This window comes from Pongo pygmaeus, chromosome 6 (assembly GCF_028885625.2).
Source record: "Pongo pygmaeus isolate AG05252 chromosome 6, NHGRI_mPonPyg2-v2.0_pri, whole genome shotgun sequence".
NCBI lineage: Eukaryota > Metazoa > Chordata > Mammalia > Primates > Hominidae > Pongo > Pongo pygmaeus.
Window position 1 is genome coordinate 123,364,699 of NC_072379.2, and position 18,592 is coordinate 123,383,290.

The following is an 18,592-nucleotide window of genomic DNA, read 5'->3' on the forward strand; positions in this document are numbered from 1 at the left end:
ATCACAGATTGTTTATTCATTTTCCTATAGAAGGACATTTGGGATGCTTTTTTTTTTTTTTTTAGGTATTACAAATAGAGTTACCAAGAACATTCATGTACAAGTCTTTATGTGGACATATGCTTCCTTTTCTTTTAGGTAAATACCTAAGAGTGGGATGGCTAGACCATATGGAAGGTGTATATTTAACTTTGTACAAAACTGCCAAAATGTTTTCCAAAGTGATTTTACCATTGTACAACCCCACAAGCAGTGTATAAGAGTTTCAGTTATTTCAAATCCTTACAAAAGGTTGGCATGGTCAATCTCCTTAATTTTGGCTAATATTTACATAGTAGTAACTTACTGGGGTTCACATTTGCATTTCCTTAAATATTTCATGTTTTTAAGATTTTGTATTTTTCATAGGTTATAAGCAACTTGATTCTGGTGTGTCTTGGTGTAGTTTTCTTCATGTGTTTTATGCTTGGTGTTTATTGAGGTTTTGGGAACTCTTAAGTTTTTAGTTTTGATCACATTTGGAAAATATTTTAGTGATTGTTTTATCAAAAAAATTGTTTTCTCTTCCACTCCCTCCATCTTTTCTACTTCAGAAAGTTCAGTTACACAGACATTTGGTCACTTGAAGTTGTCCCACAGCTCTGTGATGGTCTGTTTACTCACTGTTTTCTTTTTCATGGTTGAGAAAGCATTTCATTGACACAAGGCCAGCCACACTACATGATAGAGAGTTATTACTCAAATCAGTCTCCCCAGTGGCTCAGAGGTTAGGGTTTTTCAAGGATAGTTTGTTGGTTAGCATACTAGGAAATGAGTGCTGCTGATTGGTTGGGGATAGCATCACAGGAGTGTGGAAAATGGTCTTCCTATACTGAGTTCACCTCTGGGTGGGGAGACCACAAAACCAGTTGAGTTTTGTGTCTCTAGTCCAGGTGGAGTTAGCCAGTCTTTGCATTCCAGAAATGCAAAAGTCTAAAAAGACATCTCAAAAGGCCAATCTTAGGTTTTACCGTAGTGATGTTATCTACAGGAGTAATTGGAGAAGTTACAAATCTTGTGACCTCTACAACAATAGTTGGTTATCATTTAACTATGCCTACATCTTAGCACAATTCAGACCCTTCTCATAATCCTAACCTGGTGGCCTTTCATTAGGTTTACAAAAGTGGTTAGTTTTAGAAAGGGCTATCATCATCTTTGCTTTAAGATTAAACTATAAACTAAATTCTTCCTGAAGTTAGCTTTGCCTACATCAAGGAATGACTAAGGACAATTTGGAGGTTAGAAACAAGATGGAGTCAACCATGTCAGATTTCTTTCACTGTCATAATCTTTGCAAAGGCAGTTTCAATCCCTCCTTGGGTTTCAGTACACTTTAATCCTTAGTTGTGAGCTATGTTGATAGGGAAAGGCAGATGGTTGCTCTAACTTCTTCCTGCTGACAGGTGGCATATTTGGGATGGGGTTATCCCCAGAGTGAGAGGAAGAAAACTGTTTTGCTGTTGTTTGTATGTATTCGTGGTGCCTGGCAGGGTTCCCAAGGTCTGTGTGACAAAGACATTAGTACTTTTATCCACAGCTATAACACAACACTTAAGTGAACAATGGACTACAAGACAAATAATGAGCCCTAGCATAAGGAGTGAAAGTTCTAGCTTCAAGAGTCCTTATAGAACTAACTGAAGCCTTCACTCTTTTTGATTTCCTTTTTTTTTTTCTGTGTTTCACTTTGGGTGATTTTCATTGCTATGTCTTCATATATCCTAACCTTTTCTTCTTTACTGTGTATTCTGCCATTAATCCCATCCAGTGTGGTTTTCATCTCAGACATTGTAGTTTTCATCTCTAGAGTTATATTTGGGTCTTTTTGTATCTTATATGTCTATACTTAACACACTCATTCTTCCCCCAGCTTCCTGAGCATATGAAATGCTGTTATAATTACCTTCCTAATATCCTCATCTGGTCATTTTAATGTGGGTGTCAATTCTATTTCCATTTCAAGTGATTAATTTTTCTCCTTATTATGGATGATGTTTTCTTGCCTCTTTGTATGTTTGGTAATTTTAAATTATACATCAGGAATCATGGATTTGATTTTCTTGGGTGCAGGATATTTGAGTATCTTTACACATATTTTTGATCCTTGTTTGGGTTGTGGTTAAATTCATTTTGTTCTTGCTTTTATCATTTGTTGAGCTTGCTTAGAGCAGAGTTCAGTCTACGGCTGATTATTCACCAGTATTAAAGAAGACCCTTCTGATTACTCTACCCCAAGCTCCATGAATTATGAGTTTTTCAAGTCTGCCTGGTGGAAATACACACTATTCCCAGCCCCATGTGAGCTCTAACTACTGTTCTCACTCACCTTTTCAAGTAGCTCTTTCCTTTGCCTCTGGTAGTTTCTTCAGAAGCATGTGCTTATCAGTACTCAGCTGAATATTCACAGCAGAGGGTACTCTACGTATCTCTAGAGTTCTTTCTCTGTGCTGTCTACTTCCTGGTACTCTCTTGTGTATGCTGGCCACTGTGGTCTCCCCAGACTCGCAGCTTTGTCTCCTTAACACAAGGATTCTGCTGAGCTGCACTTAGGTTCTCCCTTTCTACACTGAAACCTGGAAGCACTCGTAAGTCAGTAAAACTGGGTTAATTGTAGGACTCACCTCATTAGTTTCCCATCTCTTAGAGGTTTCTGGTTTGGGGTTTTCATTTGTTTGTTTGTTTGTTTTCCCTAATGTTCAGTATCCTGAAAAGTTATTGTTTTATATATTTTTTCTATTTCTTATGTTACTATATTAGAGAAGAGAGTAAATTTGTTTTCTATTCCTCCAACTTTGATGAGAACATTGCAAGATTTTAAGCAGGAAATAACCTGATGGATTTAGAGAAACATCCAGCCTAGAGTATGGAGAATGCTGAGCTCTAGGCAGAGAGAGACAAATGAGAAAGCTGCTGGCCATCAACCAGGTGAGAAAGCCTGTGTGCTATAGATTGTGTCATCCTGCTTTCCCAGTTATTGACAGTCACCATGATGTGGAGAGGAGGGGGAGGGAGAGAGAGACAGAAGGGGAGGGAGAGAGAGAGAGAGAGATATACAGAGAGAAGTTTGATAGGTAATATATAAAAGTGAAATGAAAAGAAATTTGTGTGGAAAAATTTCATAGTTTAACTTTATGTTGCAAAAATACATCTACACTTTATTCTGCATATCTTTAATGTATTTCCTCCATCTACTACTTGTTCACAAGGATCTTGAAGACATCACTCCCCATACCAAGCAGATGAATAAAAAGAACACTCAGAAAAGATATGGATATATGTACAGATAATGAGTTTTTTATTTTCCAAATATTAGACAAGATGGGAACGGAAAGGGAGTTGCATAGAATGTGTGTGTTGTGGGTGGGGTGTGTGTGTAGTGAGACGGAGGTTGCTGTGTATGACTCAAAACGAAAAAGCAGTGAAACAACTAGGTTCCTGGAAGAGTGGAGGGGAATCAGAATCTTCTCTTTCAAGGAGCAGGGCAGAGGGTGGGTGGTAGGGGGTGTGTAAGGGATTTAACACTTGAACTGTCCTAGAGCATGAGTTTCACTGAACCACTGCCTACAGACAATGTACCAACCAAGTACCCTGCCATTTTTAAGATCCTGGCAGAGAGTTAAAAATATGGGCAACTTAGATGGAATTGGAGTTGTGAAGAAAACACTTTGCCCCCATTTCAGAGTTGGAATTAGCTCGAACCAACTGGACTTTCCTTCATGTGCTATACCACTACTGCATCTTACTACATCTTGTGCTACCACCTATCTGTCTCTCCTCTCTTGGTCCTCCTCCAAAACACCTCATTGCTTTCCTGAAATTTCCATCTTCTTTAATACCAAATGCTGCTCACAGGAAGCAGTGAAAAGGACTAATAATGCAGTTACCCAAGTTAGACTATGACAGCAATATAGAATAATTCATACAAAATTGAAGGTCATAATTATTAAAAGAGAACTAGGAAAACATAATGACTAGATACTTTTTTCTATCGTTATATTTACACTTGACATCCTTGGAACAGATTCTGAATTCATATCCCTTGATCTATACCTTCTTTCCACTGTAGTGCAAAGTCTTATACATGAAAGTTCTTGGTAAATGTTGACAGACACTTATGGAATGGCTTAAGTGAAGCTCTTAACATGTCAAAGCCCCATTTTACCTCTGTAAAATTATTCTTTTAACTAATTCTATCCACTGTTTTTTTAGAAACATAGTATATGCATACTACCTTAAAAATGAAATCCTGGGCCAGGCATAGTGGCTCATGCCTGTAATCCCAGCACTTTGGGAGGCCAAGGCAGGTGGATCAACTGAGGTCAGGAGTTCAAGACCAGCCTGGCCAACATGGTGAAACCCCGTCTCTACTAAAAATACAAAAATTAGCTGGACATGGTGGTGCATGCCTGTAATTCCAGCTACTCAGGAGGCCGAGGCACGAAAATCACTTGAATCTGGGAGGCGGAGTTTACAGTGAGCCGAGATCGCGCCACTGCACTCCAGCCTGGGTGACAGAGTGAGACTCTGTCTCAAAAAAAAAAAAAAAAAAAAAAAGACCAATGGAACAGAACAGAGCCCTCAGAAATAATGCCACATATCTACAACTATCTGATCTTTGACAAACAAGACAAAAAGAAGCAATGGGGGAAAGGATTCCCTATTTAATAAATGGTGCTGGGAAAACTGGCTAGCCATATGTAGAAAGCTGAAACTGGATCCCTTCCTTACACCTTATACAAAAATTAATTTAAGATGGATTAAAGACTTACATGTTAGACCTAAAACCATAAAAACCCTAGAAGAAAACCTAGGCAATATCATTCAGGACATAGGCATGGGCAAGGGCTTCATGTCTAAAACACCAAAAGCAATGGCAACAAAAGCCAAAATTGATAAATGGGATCTAACTAAACTAAAGAGCTTCTGCACAGCAAAAGAAACCACCATCGGAGTGAACAGGCAACCTACAGAATGGGAGAAAATTTTTGCAACCTACTCATCTGACAAAGGGCTAATATCCAGAATCTACAATGAACTCAGACAAACTTACAAGAAAAAACAAACACCCCATCAAAAAGTGGGTGAAGGATATGAACAGACACTTCTCAGAAGAAGACATTTATGCAGCCAAAAACACATGAAAAAATGCTCATCATCACTGGCCATCAGAGAAATGCAAATCAAAAGCACAATGAGATACCATCTCACACCAGTTAGAATGGTGATCATTAAAAAGTCAGGAAACAACAGGTGCTGGAGAGGATGTGGAGAAACAGGAACACTTTTACACTGTTGGTGGGACTGTAAACTAGTTCAACCATTGTGGAAGTCAGTGTGGCGATTCCTCAAGGATCTAGAACTAGAAATACCATTTGACCCAGCAATCTCATTACTGGGTATATACCCAAAGGATTATAAATCATGCTGCTATAAAGACACATGCACACGTATGTTTATTGCAGCACTATTCACAATAGCAAAGACTTGGAACCAACCCAAATGTCCAACAATGATAGACTGGATTAAGAAAATGTGGCACATATACACCATGGAATATTATGCAGCCATTAAAAAATGATGAGTTCATGTCCTTTGTAGGGACATGGATGAAGCTGGAAACCATCATTCTCAGCAAACTATCGCAAGGACAAAATACCAAACACCGCATGTTCTCACTCATAGGTGGGAATTGAACAATGAGAACACATGGACACAGGAAGGGGAACATCACACTCTGGGGACTGTTGTGGGGTGGGGGGAGGGGGGAGGGATAGCATTAGGAGAGATACCTAATGTTAAATGACGAGTTAATGGGTGCAGCACACCAACATGGCACATGTATACATATGTAACAAATCTGCACATTGTGCACATGTACCCTAAAACTTAAAGTATAATATTAATAAAATTAAAAAAGAAAATCACCTTAAGAGGGACATAGAAAAACACAGCATGTTGCTTTATAGATAGATTTTGTCCTTGCACCAAGGATAAAGTGATGTCCCTGATCTGATTTATATTGAAATACATGTGAGCTATATATACATTTAAGAAAGATTAATAAAAACAAGTAAAATTGGTCCAGGTGAGGTGGCTCTTACCAGTAATCTCAGCACTTTGGGAGGCTGAGGCGGGCAGATCACTTGAGGTCAGAGGTTCAAGACCAGCCTGACCAACATGGTGAAACCCCATCTGTACTAAAAATACAAACATTAACCGGGTGTGGTGCCACGTGCCTGTAGTCTTCAGCTACTTGAGAGGCTGAGGCAGGAGAATCCCTTGAACCTGGGAGGTAGAAGTTGCAGTGAGTCGATATTGTGCCACTGCGCTCCAGCCTAGGTGACAAAGCAAGACTCCTCAAAAAAAAAAAAAAAAGATTATTTACCCAATATTTGGTAAATCAGTGAGTGACAGCCAACAGAGCTCACCTATAAATCAATCCTGACTGGGTGGGGCCACCTTTGGGGAGAGTTACTGAATTAGGAATTTAATGATTTTGATTGTTCTTGTAATTAGCTAGCAGTCCATTATCATAATCTAATCAATCCAAAAGTGGTTCAGTATAAAGTGACATGATTATCTTATTTTTTGAAACCCCATTCATAATTTTAAAATCTCTTTTAGTTTCTTAATAAACTATACAACTACTAAAAAAATTCTAAACATTGCATTTAAGTATAGAAAAGCTCAAACACAGCTGTACTTGGAGGCAGAGGATTGCCTCAATTCCTGCATTCCCTGAAGAATCATTATGATTTCAGTAATATCAAATGCAGAAAATGCTGTGTTGAATAACTCTTAAAATACCGTAAGCAGATATGTTGTTCAGAATGGGATTTTCTTTGTATTGGTGAAAAATTTTGTGAATTTCTGGACAAAACTATATACAATGGTCCTGTGATTTATGCAATTGCATTTCTTGAACATTATGAAAATTAAAACAAGCAACAATCCTTGTAATTTATAATTAAATAGGGTACAGCCTTGGAAATTGTCAGCATGTTTATCATCCAGTTTCATGTCTGAAGGTCACTGGAGAGTCCTATGACATTCTTGCAGGTAGCTTAATTGTCTTGGCCATTCTCAATAGCAGCCCCCATTCACTTGGAGAATCACCAGAGCAAACTGCAGATTTTAAATGAATCTCAACTGGGTGGTGCCACCTTTGTTGAGAGTTACTGCTTTAGGTAATTTAATCATCTTGACTGTTCTTGTGATGAGTTAGGAATCCATTATCACAACCTAATCAATCCAGAAGTCAGGAAGTCTCCACCCACCAATTAAGGTGACTCAATATAAACCTGCCTCCTGTGCCTCCACATTAGCTCATTTGGAAGACCTGGGTATAGGTGGTCCTCTCCTTGGCTCAGAGTCCCTGCAGCAGCTGAGGTGCCTGTGTCTCTCTGGTTCCCAGTGGCTGCCATCATGCTCTCCTCCCCACTCAGGGTGGCTGTGGTGTGTGCGAGCAACATCAACAGGAGCATGGAGGCCCACAGCATCCTCAGGAGAAAAGGGCTAAGTGTCCGGTCTTTTGGAACTGAATCTCATGTGAGGCTACCAGGACGAAGACCCAATCATCCTGTAGTTTATGATTTTGCAACAACATATAAGGAGATGTACAATGACCTCCTCAGGAAAGATAGAGAATGCTACACCCACAATGGAATCTTACACATCTTGGAAAGAAATGAGAGAATCAAGCCCGGCCCAGAAAGATTTCAGGAGTGCACCGATTTCTTTGATGTCATCTTCACCTGTGAGGAGAGTGTCTATGACACAGTGGTGGAAGATCTGTGTTCCAGAGAACAGCAGACCTTGCAGCCTGTGCACGTGATCAACATGGACATCGAAGACACCCTGGAAGGTGCCATCCTGGGAGCTTTCCTCATCTGTGAGATTTGCCAGTGCCTGCAGCAGTCCGACGACATGGAAGACAGTCTGGAGGAGCTGCTGTTGCAAATGGAGGAGAAGGCAGGAAAAAGCTTTCTTCACACTGTCTGCTTCTACTGAAGATCTGGGCTGGCTTTGTCCCTTTCCTCAGTAAGAACTTAGGCATGGGACTTTAGTCCAGATTGATTGTGAGAAGTATCTGCAAAGACCTTCCACTGAGTGCTGTTTGTATTACTTTTGTACATATCACCTGGCACCTGGAAAGAGACTATTACCAAGAAAATATTTTATGGGAAATGAGAAGGACTAACAGTTTTAAAAGCACTGAAAAATGCTTGGCATTGTTCTAGGTGCATTACATAGAATAACTGATTTAATGCTTATATCATTCTACAGGGAAGCTATCCCACCATGACTGCGTTTTCCAGATGAGCAAACCGAGCTGATAATGGACTGCTGGAAAAATGATTTGTTTAAGGGTATTCAGCAGATAAATAACATTGTATAGATAAGCACCTTTTAAATAAACTTCCTTTTCTCAATTTGAGTGGTTTTTTTTTTAATTTTTAAATTTTTTAAGTTAGTTGAGACCAATGGAGTGTGGTATATTAACTTAAATGTTGTTCTTCTTTAATAGAGTATAATATTACATGTTTGAACAGATAAATGTTTTCACATATAGATTATATCTTTTTTACTAATGCTCACTTTAATAGGTAAAATCGAAGTTGGATAATGAACTACATATTATTGTAAAATTTGGAATTATCTACTCAAATAATAGGTCATCAAATTAAATGAAATAAAAAATTTAAATAAAAAAAAAAGAAAGAAATCCTGTTTCCAGGATCTGCAAAGAACACCACAGCAGTTCTATACATCTGCCTCTACCCCAGTTCCCCTCCCTGGATGGCAGAGATTTTAATATCATTAAAACTAACTTGGATATATAGTAGAGGGAAGCTCTTAAAACCCTGACACCAGTGTGGTAGGAGATGGTACGTCAACTGACAGATTCGTTACCCAAGAAGAATGTATACATGCATCATGCTAGGTACAGGGAGAAAACCAAAGTTAGGCAAAGTATTTTGTCCACTTATTATCTACGTCATTTTCATAGCCAGTAGAACCTCTCAGTAAGTCTCCTAGGCCTGGCCATGCCCACCATGGCCCAACACTCTCTTTGTCCCTGTCAACTCAAGGCTTTCTATATACCCTCTACCGGGTCTGACCAGTGACAGATCCATTCCAGTGAGTTGAACAGCAGAACCAAAGGATGGCATTTCTTGTTTTTCTTTTCTTTTTTTCCTTTTGTCTTTTTTTTTTTTTTTTTGAGACAGAGTCTCACTCTGTCACCCAGTGACATGATCTAGGCTCGCTGCAGCCTCTGCCACTTGGGTTCAAGTGATTCTCCTGCCTCAGCCTCTCGCTTAGCTGGGATTACAGTTGTGTGCCACCACACCCATCTAATTTTTTTGTATTTTTAGTAGAGACGGGGTTTTGCCATGTTGGCCAGCCTGGTCTCAAACTCCTGACGGCAAGTGATCCGCCTGCCTTGGCCTCCCAAAGTTCTGGGATTACAGGCATGAGCTACTATGCCCGGCCAGATGGCATTTTTTATGGCCTTGGATTAAATTTTGCATTCCAGATGCTCAATACTTGGTTTCTAAAGTTAACTGCTGAACTTTCCCTAGAAACTTTCCCTAGAAAGACAAATATTACTACTCCATTTTGGGCCTTTTATGAAACACCTCATAAACGTTATTTAGTTTATTTCCACAAAATCTCTCTGAGTTAGGTAGCTCAGAGAATCTGAAACTTAAAGTTTAAATAACATGCCCAACATCACAGCCTACCAAGGGCAGAATGTGTCTAGAGACAGAGCTTTGGCCGGGCGCAGTGGCTCACGCCTGTAATCCCAGCACTTTGGGAGGCCGAGATGGGCGGATCATGAGATCAGAAGATCGAGACCATCCTGGCTAACATGGTGAAACCCCACCTCTACTAAAAATACAAAAAAAAAAAAAATAGCCGGACATGGTGGCGGGCAACTGTAGTCCCAGCTACTCAGGAGGCTGAGGCAGGAGAATGGCATGAACCCGGGAGGCAGAGCTTGCAGTGAGCCGAGATCGCACCACTGCACTCTAGCCTGGGCAACAGAGCGAGACTCCGTCTCAAAAAAAAAAAAAAAAAGAAAAAGAAAAAGAGAGACAGAGCCTTTGATCACTGTACCTCTTTCCAGCTGGCAGAAATTTCCATCCAGGAAAACACTTTTGGCTGTGATTCTACTTGCCAGCCCCTTTCCATGCACATCTTCTCACCCCAAGTCAAACTTCTACTTAATTGAATTTTTCTCACTGAGTAGTAGTGAACTTTCCTCACCACATATCTAAATATTAGGTAGTTAGGCAAATATTAAATAGTGAACTTTTCTCACTAAATATTAGGCATTCCTTTTTATTTTTAGCTGATGCTGTCTTCTCCCAAATTAGAAATTCAAGAAAATAATTATAGGGTAAAAAACGAAATGAGATCAGAAGGAAAATTAATGGCTCCTCTAAAAACTAACTAGAAAAATTAAAGAGGTATAATCAATTTAGTTTACAAAAACTTGGTGAAGGGAGTATTCTTTGTCAGGCACTGTGTTGGATACTTATTGAAAAAAAAATGCCTTCGATGTTGGAAACTAATTATCTTATTTTACATTGAAGAGCATAATGTAGTTATTTTACATTCAAGAGCATAAAATAATAGGACCAAGCATCATCACTGTTTTTAACTTATTTTGTTGTTGTAGCTTGATAATTGATCATCTCAGTTAACTGACTTCACTGATTTAACCCATTTTCCAAAGTTCTTTACAGAGAGTGATTCTGAAAATCCTGAGTAACAGCAGTTTCCACAGTATCAGTGTTGGATATCTATTGAAAAAAATGCCTTCAATGTTGGAAACTAATTATCTTATTTAGTAGTTATTTTACGTTCAAGTTATGTATTATTTTACATACATAAAATAATAGGACCAAACATCATCATTGTTTTTAACTTATTTTGTTGTTGTAGCTTGATAATGGATCATCTCAGTCAACTGACTTCACTGATTTAACCCATTTTCAAAAGTTCTTTACAGAGGGTGATTCTGAAAATCCTGAGTAACACCAGTTTCCACAATATCAGAGAGGTTTTGCTGGGAAGCAGCCATTACCATTAATAGAATTTATGTAACTCAATTTTACTGCCACTAAAAGGTCAAATCTGAAAGGTTTCATTAATGTCATTTTCTTTTGAAAAAGTTACTTCTGTCAAAAATAAGTAATAGAATTTTAAAAATCGTCATTAATTTCACCTTTAATATGTATTCACTATTTTTCATCTCTCTAGACTTTTGCCCACTAATGATTGAAGTCTAGTAACATATTGCAAGTAGCATAACAATACATACATATATTATTGGAACAATTGTAGATGAGGTAAAAACACCTTTTAACTGCGTCAAGACTGTTTACCAGATGAGATGATTAAAAGCATAGACTCCCTCTGAAGAAAGGATGTTTTTCACTTAAGTGTCTTCTAATCAACAGCCAGTGCTAAGTGGCTCCTCTTTAAATAACAGAAGGCAACGTCTTAGAAGCTTTACCATGGGCTCTTCTCAGTGATAAATAGTTTTTAAGGGTGTTTTGTGAAAATAACCAGTCATAGTGAGAGTAACAGATAAGAGCTTAAACCTTAGATGTCAGCACAGCCCAATCTGCCTGTTTTGTTAGGAATACATCTGTCAGCAACCAGCAATCCTTTATTAGCTCCAGCCTCTGTATCAGTCAAATTGATTCCTGGTATCTAAAGCTGTAGATGTCTTCTTAGGTTAATTCAAATTCCTGAGGGGTATCTCTATTGTTTTTATTAACCTACTTGTATAAATACGCCAGGAAGTTCTACTCCGAGAAAACACCAAAAGATGACGCCGGTGCAGGGGCGGGGTCCGGGACCCCGGGGGCCCTGGGATGGGGAACAGCGGTGACTTCCGGGGAGGTTTAGTCAGTAGCATCCGGGGCCGGGGTCGCGGCCGTGGACCGGGCCGAGGCTGCGGAGCGGATGCCCGTCACCAAGATGGGCCGCCTGCTCAAGGACATGAAGATCAAATCCCTGGAGGAGATCTATCTCTTCTCCCTGCCCATCAAGGAACCTGAGATCATTGACTTTTTCCTGGGGCCTCTCTCAAGCAAGGTTTTGAAGATTATGCCGGTGCAGAAGCTGACCCGCGCAGGCCAGCGCACCAGGTTCAAGGCGTTTGTTGCCATCGGAGACTACAATAGCCACGTCGGTCTGGGTGTTAAGTGCTCCAAGGAGGTGGCCACTGCCATTCTCGGGGCCATCATTCTGGCCAAACTCTCCATTGTCCCCGTGCGCAGAGGCTACTGGGGGAACAAGATCGGCAAGCCCCACACTGCCCCTTGCAAGGTGACAACAAACGCCTTGAACCTGGTGCGCTGGCCGGCGCGGGTCAGCTTCTGCACCGGCATAATCTTCAAAACCTCGTGCTTGAGAGAGGTTGAGACTGCTACACCTCAGCCAGGGGCTGCACTGCCACCCTGGGCAACTTTGCCAAAGCCACCTTTGATGCCATCTCTAAGACCTACAGCTACCTGACACCCCACCTCTGGAAGGAGACTGTATTCACCAAGTCTCCCTATCAGGAATTCACTGACCACCTCGTCAATACCCACACCAGAGTCTACGTGCAGAGGACCCAGGCTCCAGCTGTGGCTACAACATGGGGGTTTTATACAAGAAAAGTAAAGTGAATTAGGCCTGAAAATAAATAAATAAATAGGTCAGGAAAATGAATAAAGGGGAAAACAACCAACCAACCCTTTAGTTACAGCTTGATTCTCATTTCCCAAACTATCATAGCCTTAGTTTTACAAAAGAGAGGCTGACCTTGATTGTGCCTCACTTAGGAAAATGACTACCTTATGCTAGTTAGAGAAGTGATAAGTCTCCAAGGTTTTATAAATAACAAAAGCAGATTAAAAAAAAAATAAAAGCCTGTATTTTACCCCTAATGGAGACACATTGAAAAACAGTGCAAGGTTATTAAACAAGTACATCTAACTGCTGGAAAGTTGAAATCTCACCTCACTGTTTGCAGCCAGCAGGCTTTCTCCTGGCAATCCCTGGCTGTTTTAAGTGAAGACAGGAGAGGAATTGCACAGCCAGCTTTCTCCATATGGGGTAAGGAAAAGACTGTGCAGAGGTAAAGTGCAGAATGCATGTGCTTCAGGAAATGAGCTCCAGCTCTAGCTCTTCTTCATTGCATCAACATCAAATTTACTCGCAAAATCAAACAGATACTAATGAAGTAGTTGCTCACAGGAAAAATATATTGGAGTTAAATAAGCAATGCTTATAGTTAAGAACTCATAAGTATTATGAGGGACAGTCCATAAGTTTATCATTTGGGGAAGAAAATGAATTTATATGATATATGATAATAAAAGAGAGTTTAAATGCAATAGGCATATATTGTGTTACTGTATTACTTTGCAAAACCCAACCCAAAAATACAACAACGAGCATGTGTTTCTTTTTCACATGTCTACAGGTAGACTGGGGTACCTCTGTTCTGCATACAATCTGTGGGTGGGACCAGGCTGGAGGACTTCAGTTATATGAGGCATCTTTTCCTGACAGGTCAGGAGCTCCTGGGTAGATGGCTATAAATGAGAGACACTCCTTAAGGCCTTGTTTTGAGGCTGGCAGAGTCATTTCTTCCCGCATTCCTCTGGACGAAGCAAGTTACCAGGCCAAGCCCAGCTCCTATGGGGCGGGGCCAGGATGTATGCTTTTACATGGAAGTAGGGAAAATAGAGTGAATATTTGCCAAAACAATGAGCTCATCTGCCACATTTTTTTCCATAACTTAGAAAGTGTCAGGAATTAAGAAAGGCAAAAATAAAAATCAGTGGTTAACCTACCTCCCAGAGATGATCAGGGTTCATCTTTAATGTATATCCTTCTTGTCTCTTATTTATGGGCACAGAGTTTAGTGAGTGGTGGGAAGGCATTAATAAAAGGATCATGGGAAGGGGAAAAAGATTGTCAGGAAAGGAAAGAGGGAAAGGATTGGGGCCATTCCCATAGCATGGAGGAATATAATACTAGCTTTCCTGTGTTTTTACACCTATTTCACTCTAACTAGCTATATAACCTGGAGGTGCATTAAGTAGCCTCTCTGAGCCTCAGTTTTAATTTGTAAAATGAGAATGATAATTTGGCCTTCCTCATATGGTAGGTGTGAAGATTAGATTAGTTATTTCATGTCGATAGGATAGAACTTTGCAGTACGATAAATGCATAGTGAAAATTACCACTATTCATAAAGATAATGTGTTGGGATTTATCTTATGAGTTGGCCTGTTTGTCTTAGGTGTACTTTTCATACTCTGTTCTTTCATGGGCAACCCAAGGCTTGTGCATAAAGATTGTCCCAGGAAGTGCTGAAAGCAGAAATAAAAGATTCAAAAAGAATGCTGGCATAATGCAAGAGAGAAAGATTTGGATATATGACTGCAGTGGCAGGCCGCCTCCCAGAGGATCTGAGCCTAAATCAGTGGTCATTAAGTACTTTCTAAAACAATTTTTGAACAACTATGTTTTCTTTTCCACATTTTCAACTTGACATCTAAGATTTTTCATAATGAGTTTAAATAAGCATATTTTTTGGCATTTGATAAATATGAATGTTTTAAAATAAGGTTAACTACTCTTAAATATATAGCAAAATTTAAATATAAAAATTCAAAACAATGCAACAATAATTGATTCCTTGACGTTCAGAAATTTTACATCTTTTGCTTTTCCCCTTTAAAATCATATTTCTGATCCATATTTTACTATAACACTTTGTCTTAATTTAATCTATTTTATGCTTTATAAAGCCTTATTAATAATGCTACCATCATTCTTTGCAAAGTAAAAAACATGAAAAATGGAATATTTTTGGCTGAAGGGTTGTAAAACATTAACTTTTTTATCTTGGCTTGAGTCATCAGTATTATTAGTGTGCATCATAAATATAAAATTAATATTGCCATATAATTATTAAACATTGAAAGTAAAATTGTACTAGAAATGTATCTCTTAATGAGATTAGTGGTAGTATTCAATCAGTTCTTGTCTCTGTGAATACATAAGAACTTGCTAGAATGGGACAGAGTTGTGCATGAATTGTATTATAATTTTTGTTTCATTTTTATAGATATCAACATAAAGAAGTTATCTCCACAAAAATCAATGGAGAGGAATGAAAGGAAGTTTTATTTCTTTTTTATAAGAGCATCACTCAAGTCTTTAAATGCTAAAAATCATAATATTCTATCATCAGAAAGTAGTTTTTGGTTTTAAGGTAGTATTTTGGTTTTGGTTTTTTTTGTTTTTGTTTTTGTTTTTGTTTTTGTTTTTGAGATAGAGTCTCACTCTGTTGCCCAGTCTGGAGTTCAGTGGCACCATCTCGGCTCACTGCAACCTCTGCCTCCTGGGTTCAAGCGATTCTCCTGCCTCAGCCTCCTGAGTAGCTGGGACTACAGGCACGTGCCACCCGATGCCTGGCTAGCTTTTTGTATTTTCAGTAGAGACGGGGTTTCACCATGTTGGCCAGGCTGGTCTGGAACTCCTGACCTCATGTGATTTTTCCCGCCTCTGCCTCCCAAAGTGTTGGGATTGCAGGCATAAGCCACTGTGCCTGGCCTAGAAATTAGTTTTTATTGTAGACTGTTTAACACATCTTTGAAGGCCAAAATTACAGTAATATATCATAAAAAATTATTTTAGCTAGTTTTAATTAAATCCCACTTCAAATTGGCAAAGCAAAGAATTGGAAACCACCTGACCTGAAAATTTGTTGCCTAGTTATTATAGTCCATACTTTCTCAATATATTAGGTGTAAGCCAAAATAATTTAGAAAGACATACCAAATAAGTGTAAATTATATCTGTTGCTCTTTTATTTAGAGGCATCATATTTAATATAATATACACAAAAAGGATTAGAAAAAAATCAAAATGTTATTTTATTATGTTCTTTTCAATATAATATTCTTGTATCAAATTCTTTTATTTTATATATTTGAGATATATTTTTTATCAATACTTTGGTGTTGCAAAATTAACATTTGATTTATGGAGAATGTCTACTTTATAACCTAATCAGCAAAGTATGCCCAACATTATCACGATTACATTCTGTCAGAAAGAAATATTGACTTTTTGTTTCAATTTAAATAAAAAGCATTAATACACTTTTTAAGAGCTATTGTAAAAAACCTGTGAGGAAATAAATTATATTTAAAGTGATTGCTATAAGTAGTTATTAATATTAAAATTATGCCCATCAAGAATAATTAATGCATTATGAAAACAATATAAAAATCAGTATGCCTTTTAAATTATTTAATTTGGAATAATTCAGTTAAACATTTAGTAAAACTGTTAAGATCTTTGTAAAGCAAGAGGTGTAATATAAGACTTGGTGATCCTTTAGCACATGTGATGGTTTATCAGCTACCTATTGATTCAATATTGTTGCGTAACCACCACCCACATAATATCAGTTTCCCATCATAAATATTCATTTCTCACATACTCCTAGTGTCAGCTGATCTAGTCCAGACTGGACTTGGCGGCTCTTCCATTCTTTGTGAGGTTTCTTAACTTGTCTGGGAGTCAGCTGATCTAGGCTGGGCTAAGATGGTGGGTTGGTTTTTCCACATATGTCTCTCATCGTTTTTCTAAAATGCGCAGTTTAGCCTGATCATATCCTTCGCAAGGTGATGGAAGAATCATAAAGTAGCAAGTGTTTCCAAACACTTAGGCCTCTTGAGGTTTAGGCTGAAAATTAGCATACCATTTCTCATTTTATTGGCCAAAGCAGGTCACAAGGCCAAACCCTGAGACAGGAAATTATGCTGGATCACAAGGCGAGCACACTGCATGGTTGCCTAGCTTACTAAGGACACAGATGCAGGAAGAAATAAAGAGAGGAGGCAAAAAAAAATCTGATTAATCTGGCAACTTGCATGTCGTTTTATTTTTTGTTAATAAGAGGCAGAAAATACTAAAATATTATAAAATAACACAAAATAAAATTAGTATAACTAGTAACTGATATCAATATTTCATTATACCTGACAAAATAGTTCTAAATATCCTACTGAATAATGTGTACCAAATTTGAAATAAACTGCATTAAAGTTTTACCTCTGAGTTTTAAACAATATGTATTAAGAATATGTGACCTACAAAAATATTTCAATTACAGTTAGAAGAATCAATATCACTCACCTATACTACTTAGGCTGTTTGAAAGTTATATCCTTTCCAACTAAATAACATGTCTTAGGGATAGCGTTGAAAACAAACTGCTTGCATTAGGCACGTGCTGTTTTTGCACTTACTTTCCACTTTGCTTAACTCACAACACCTTTCTTAACAGTGATGTATCCTTTGATACTGGTGGGGGAATAAGAAGCAGGCTCTTAAATAATTGTCTTTACTGCATAGACGCCACACTACCATATATCTGAATTCGGAGCATCCTAGCATGAGTCAAAATACCTATTTCTTTTTTTTTTTTTTTAACTGAAAGTTTTTTTTTTCTTTTTATTATTATTATTATTATTATTATTATTATTATTATTATACTTTAGGCTCTATGGTACATGTGCCCAACGTGCAGGTAAGTTACATATGTATACATGTGCCATGCTGGTGCGCTGCACCCACCAACTCGTCATCTAGCATTAGGTATATCTCCCAGTGCTATCCCTCCCCCCTCCCCCCACCCCACAACAGTCCCCGAAGTGTGATGTTCCCCTTCCTGTGTCCATGTGTTCTCATTGTTCAATTCCCACCTATGAGTGAGAATATGCGGTGTTTGGTTTTTTGTTCTTGCGATAGTTTACTGAGAATGATGATTTCCAATTTCATCCATGTCCCTACAAAGGACGTGAACTCATCATTTTTTATGGCTGCATAGTATTCCATGGTGTATATGTGCCACATTTTCCAAATGGGATCTAATTAAACTCAAGAGCTTCTGCACAGCAAAGGAAACTACCATCAGAGTGAACAGGCAGCCTACAAAATGGGAGAAAATTTTCGCAACCTACTCATCTGACAAAGGGCTAATATCCAGAATCTACAATGAACTCCAACAAATTTACAAGAAAAAAACAAACAACCCCATCAAAAAGTGGGCGAAGGACATGAACAGACACTTCTCAAAAGAAGACATTTATGCAGCCAAAAAACACATGAAAAAATGCTCACCGTCACTGGCCATCAGAGAAATGCAAATCAAAACCACAATGAGATACCATCTCACACCAGTTAGAATGGCAATCATTAAAAAGTCAGGAAACAACAGGTGCTGGAGAGGATGTGGAGAAATAGGAACACTTTTACACTGCTGGTGGGACTGTAAACTAGTTCAACCCTTGTGGAAGTCAGTGTGGTGATTCCTCAGGGATCTAGAACTAGAAATTCCATTTGACCCAGCCATCCCATTACTGGGTATATACCCAAAGGACTATAAATCATGCTGCTATAAAGACACATGCACACGTATGTTTATTGCGGCATTATTCACAATAGCAAAGACTTG

General features: G+C 38.6%; 1 protein-coding gene and 1 pseudogene across 1 annotated transcript; both read left to right on the plus strand.

Moving 5' to 3' along the window:
• The first annotated feature begins 7,413 nt into the window (after window positions 1–7,413).
• SSU72L6 (SSU72 like 6) lies at window positions 7,414–8,759 on the plus strand. Its single transcript, XM_054496748.1, has one exon. The coding sequence runs from the start codon at window positions 7,468–7,470 to the stop codon at window positions 8,050–8,052; it is 585 nt and encodes a 194-aa protein (XP_054352723.1). The 5' UTR covers window positions 7,414–7,467; the 3' UTR covers window positions 8,053–8,759.
• A 168-nt stretch (window positions 8,760–8,927) lies between these two features.
• Window positions 8,928–12,734, plus strand: LOC129041586 (small ribosomal subunit protein uS5-like; annotated as a pseudogene).
• Window positions 12,735–18,592: the final 5,858 nt, after the last annotated feature.

Excerpts from the sequence above, each read along its gene's own strand:
- SSU72L6 (XM_054496748.1), top strand. The coding sequence starts at position 7,468 with ATGCTCTCCTCCCCACTCAGGGTGGCTGTGGTGTGTGCGAGCAACATC.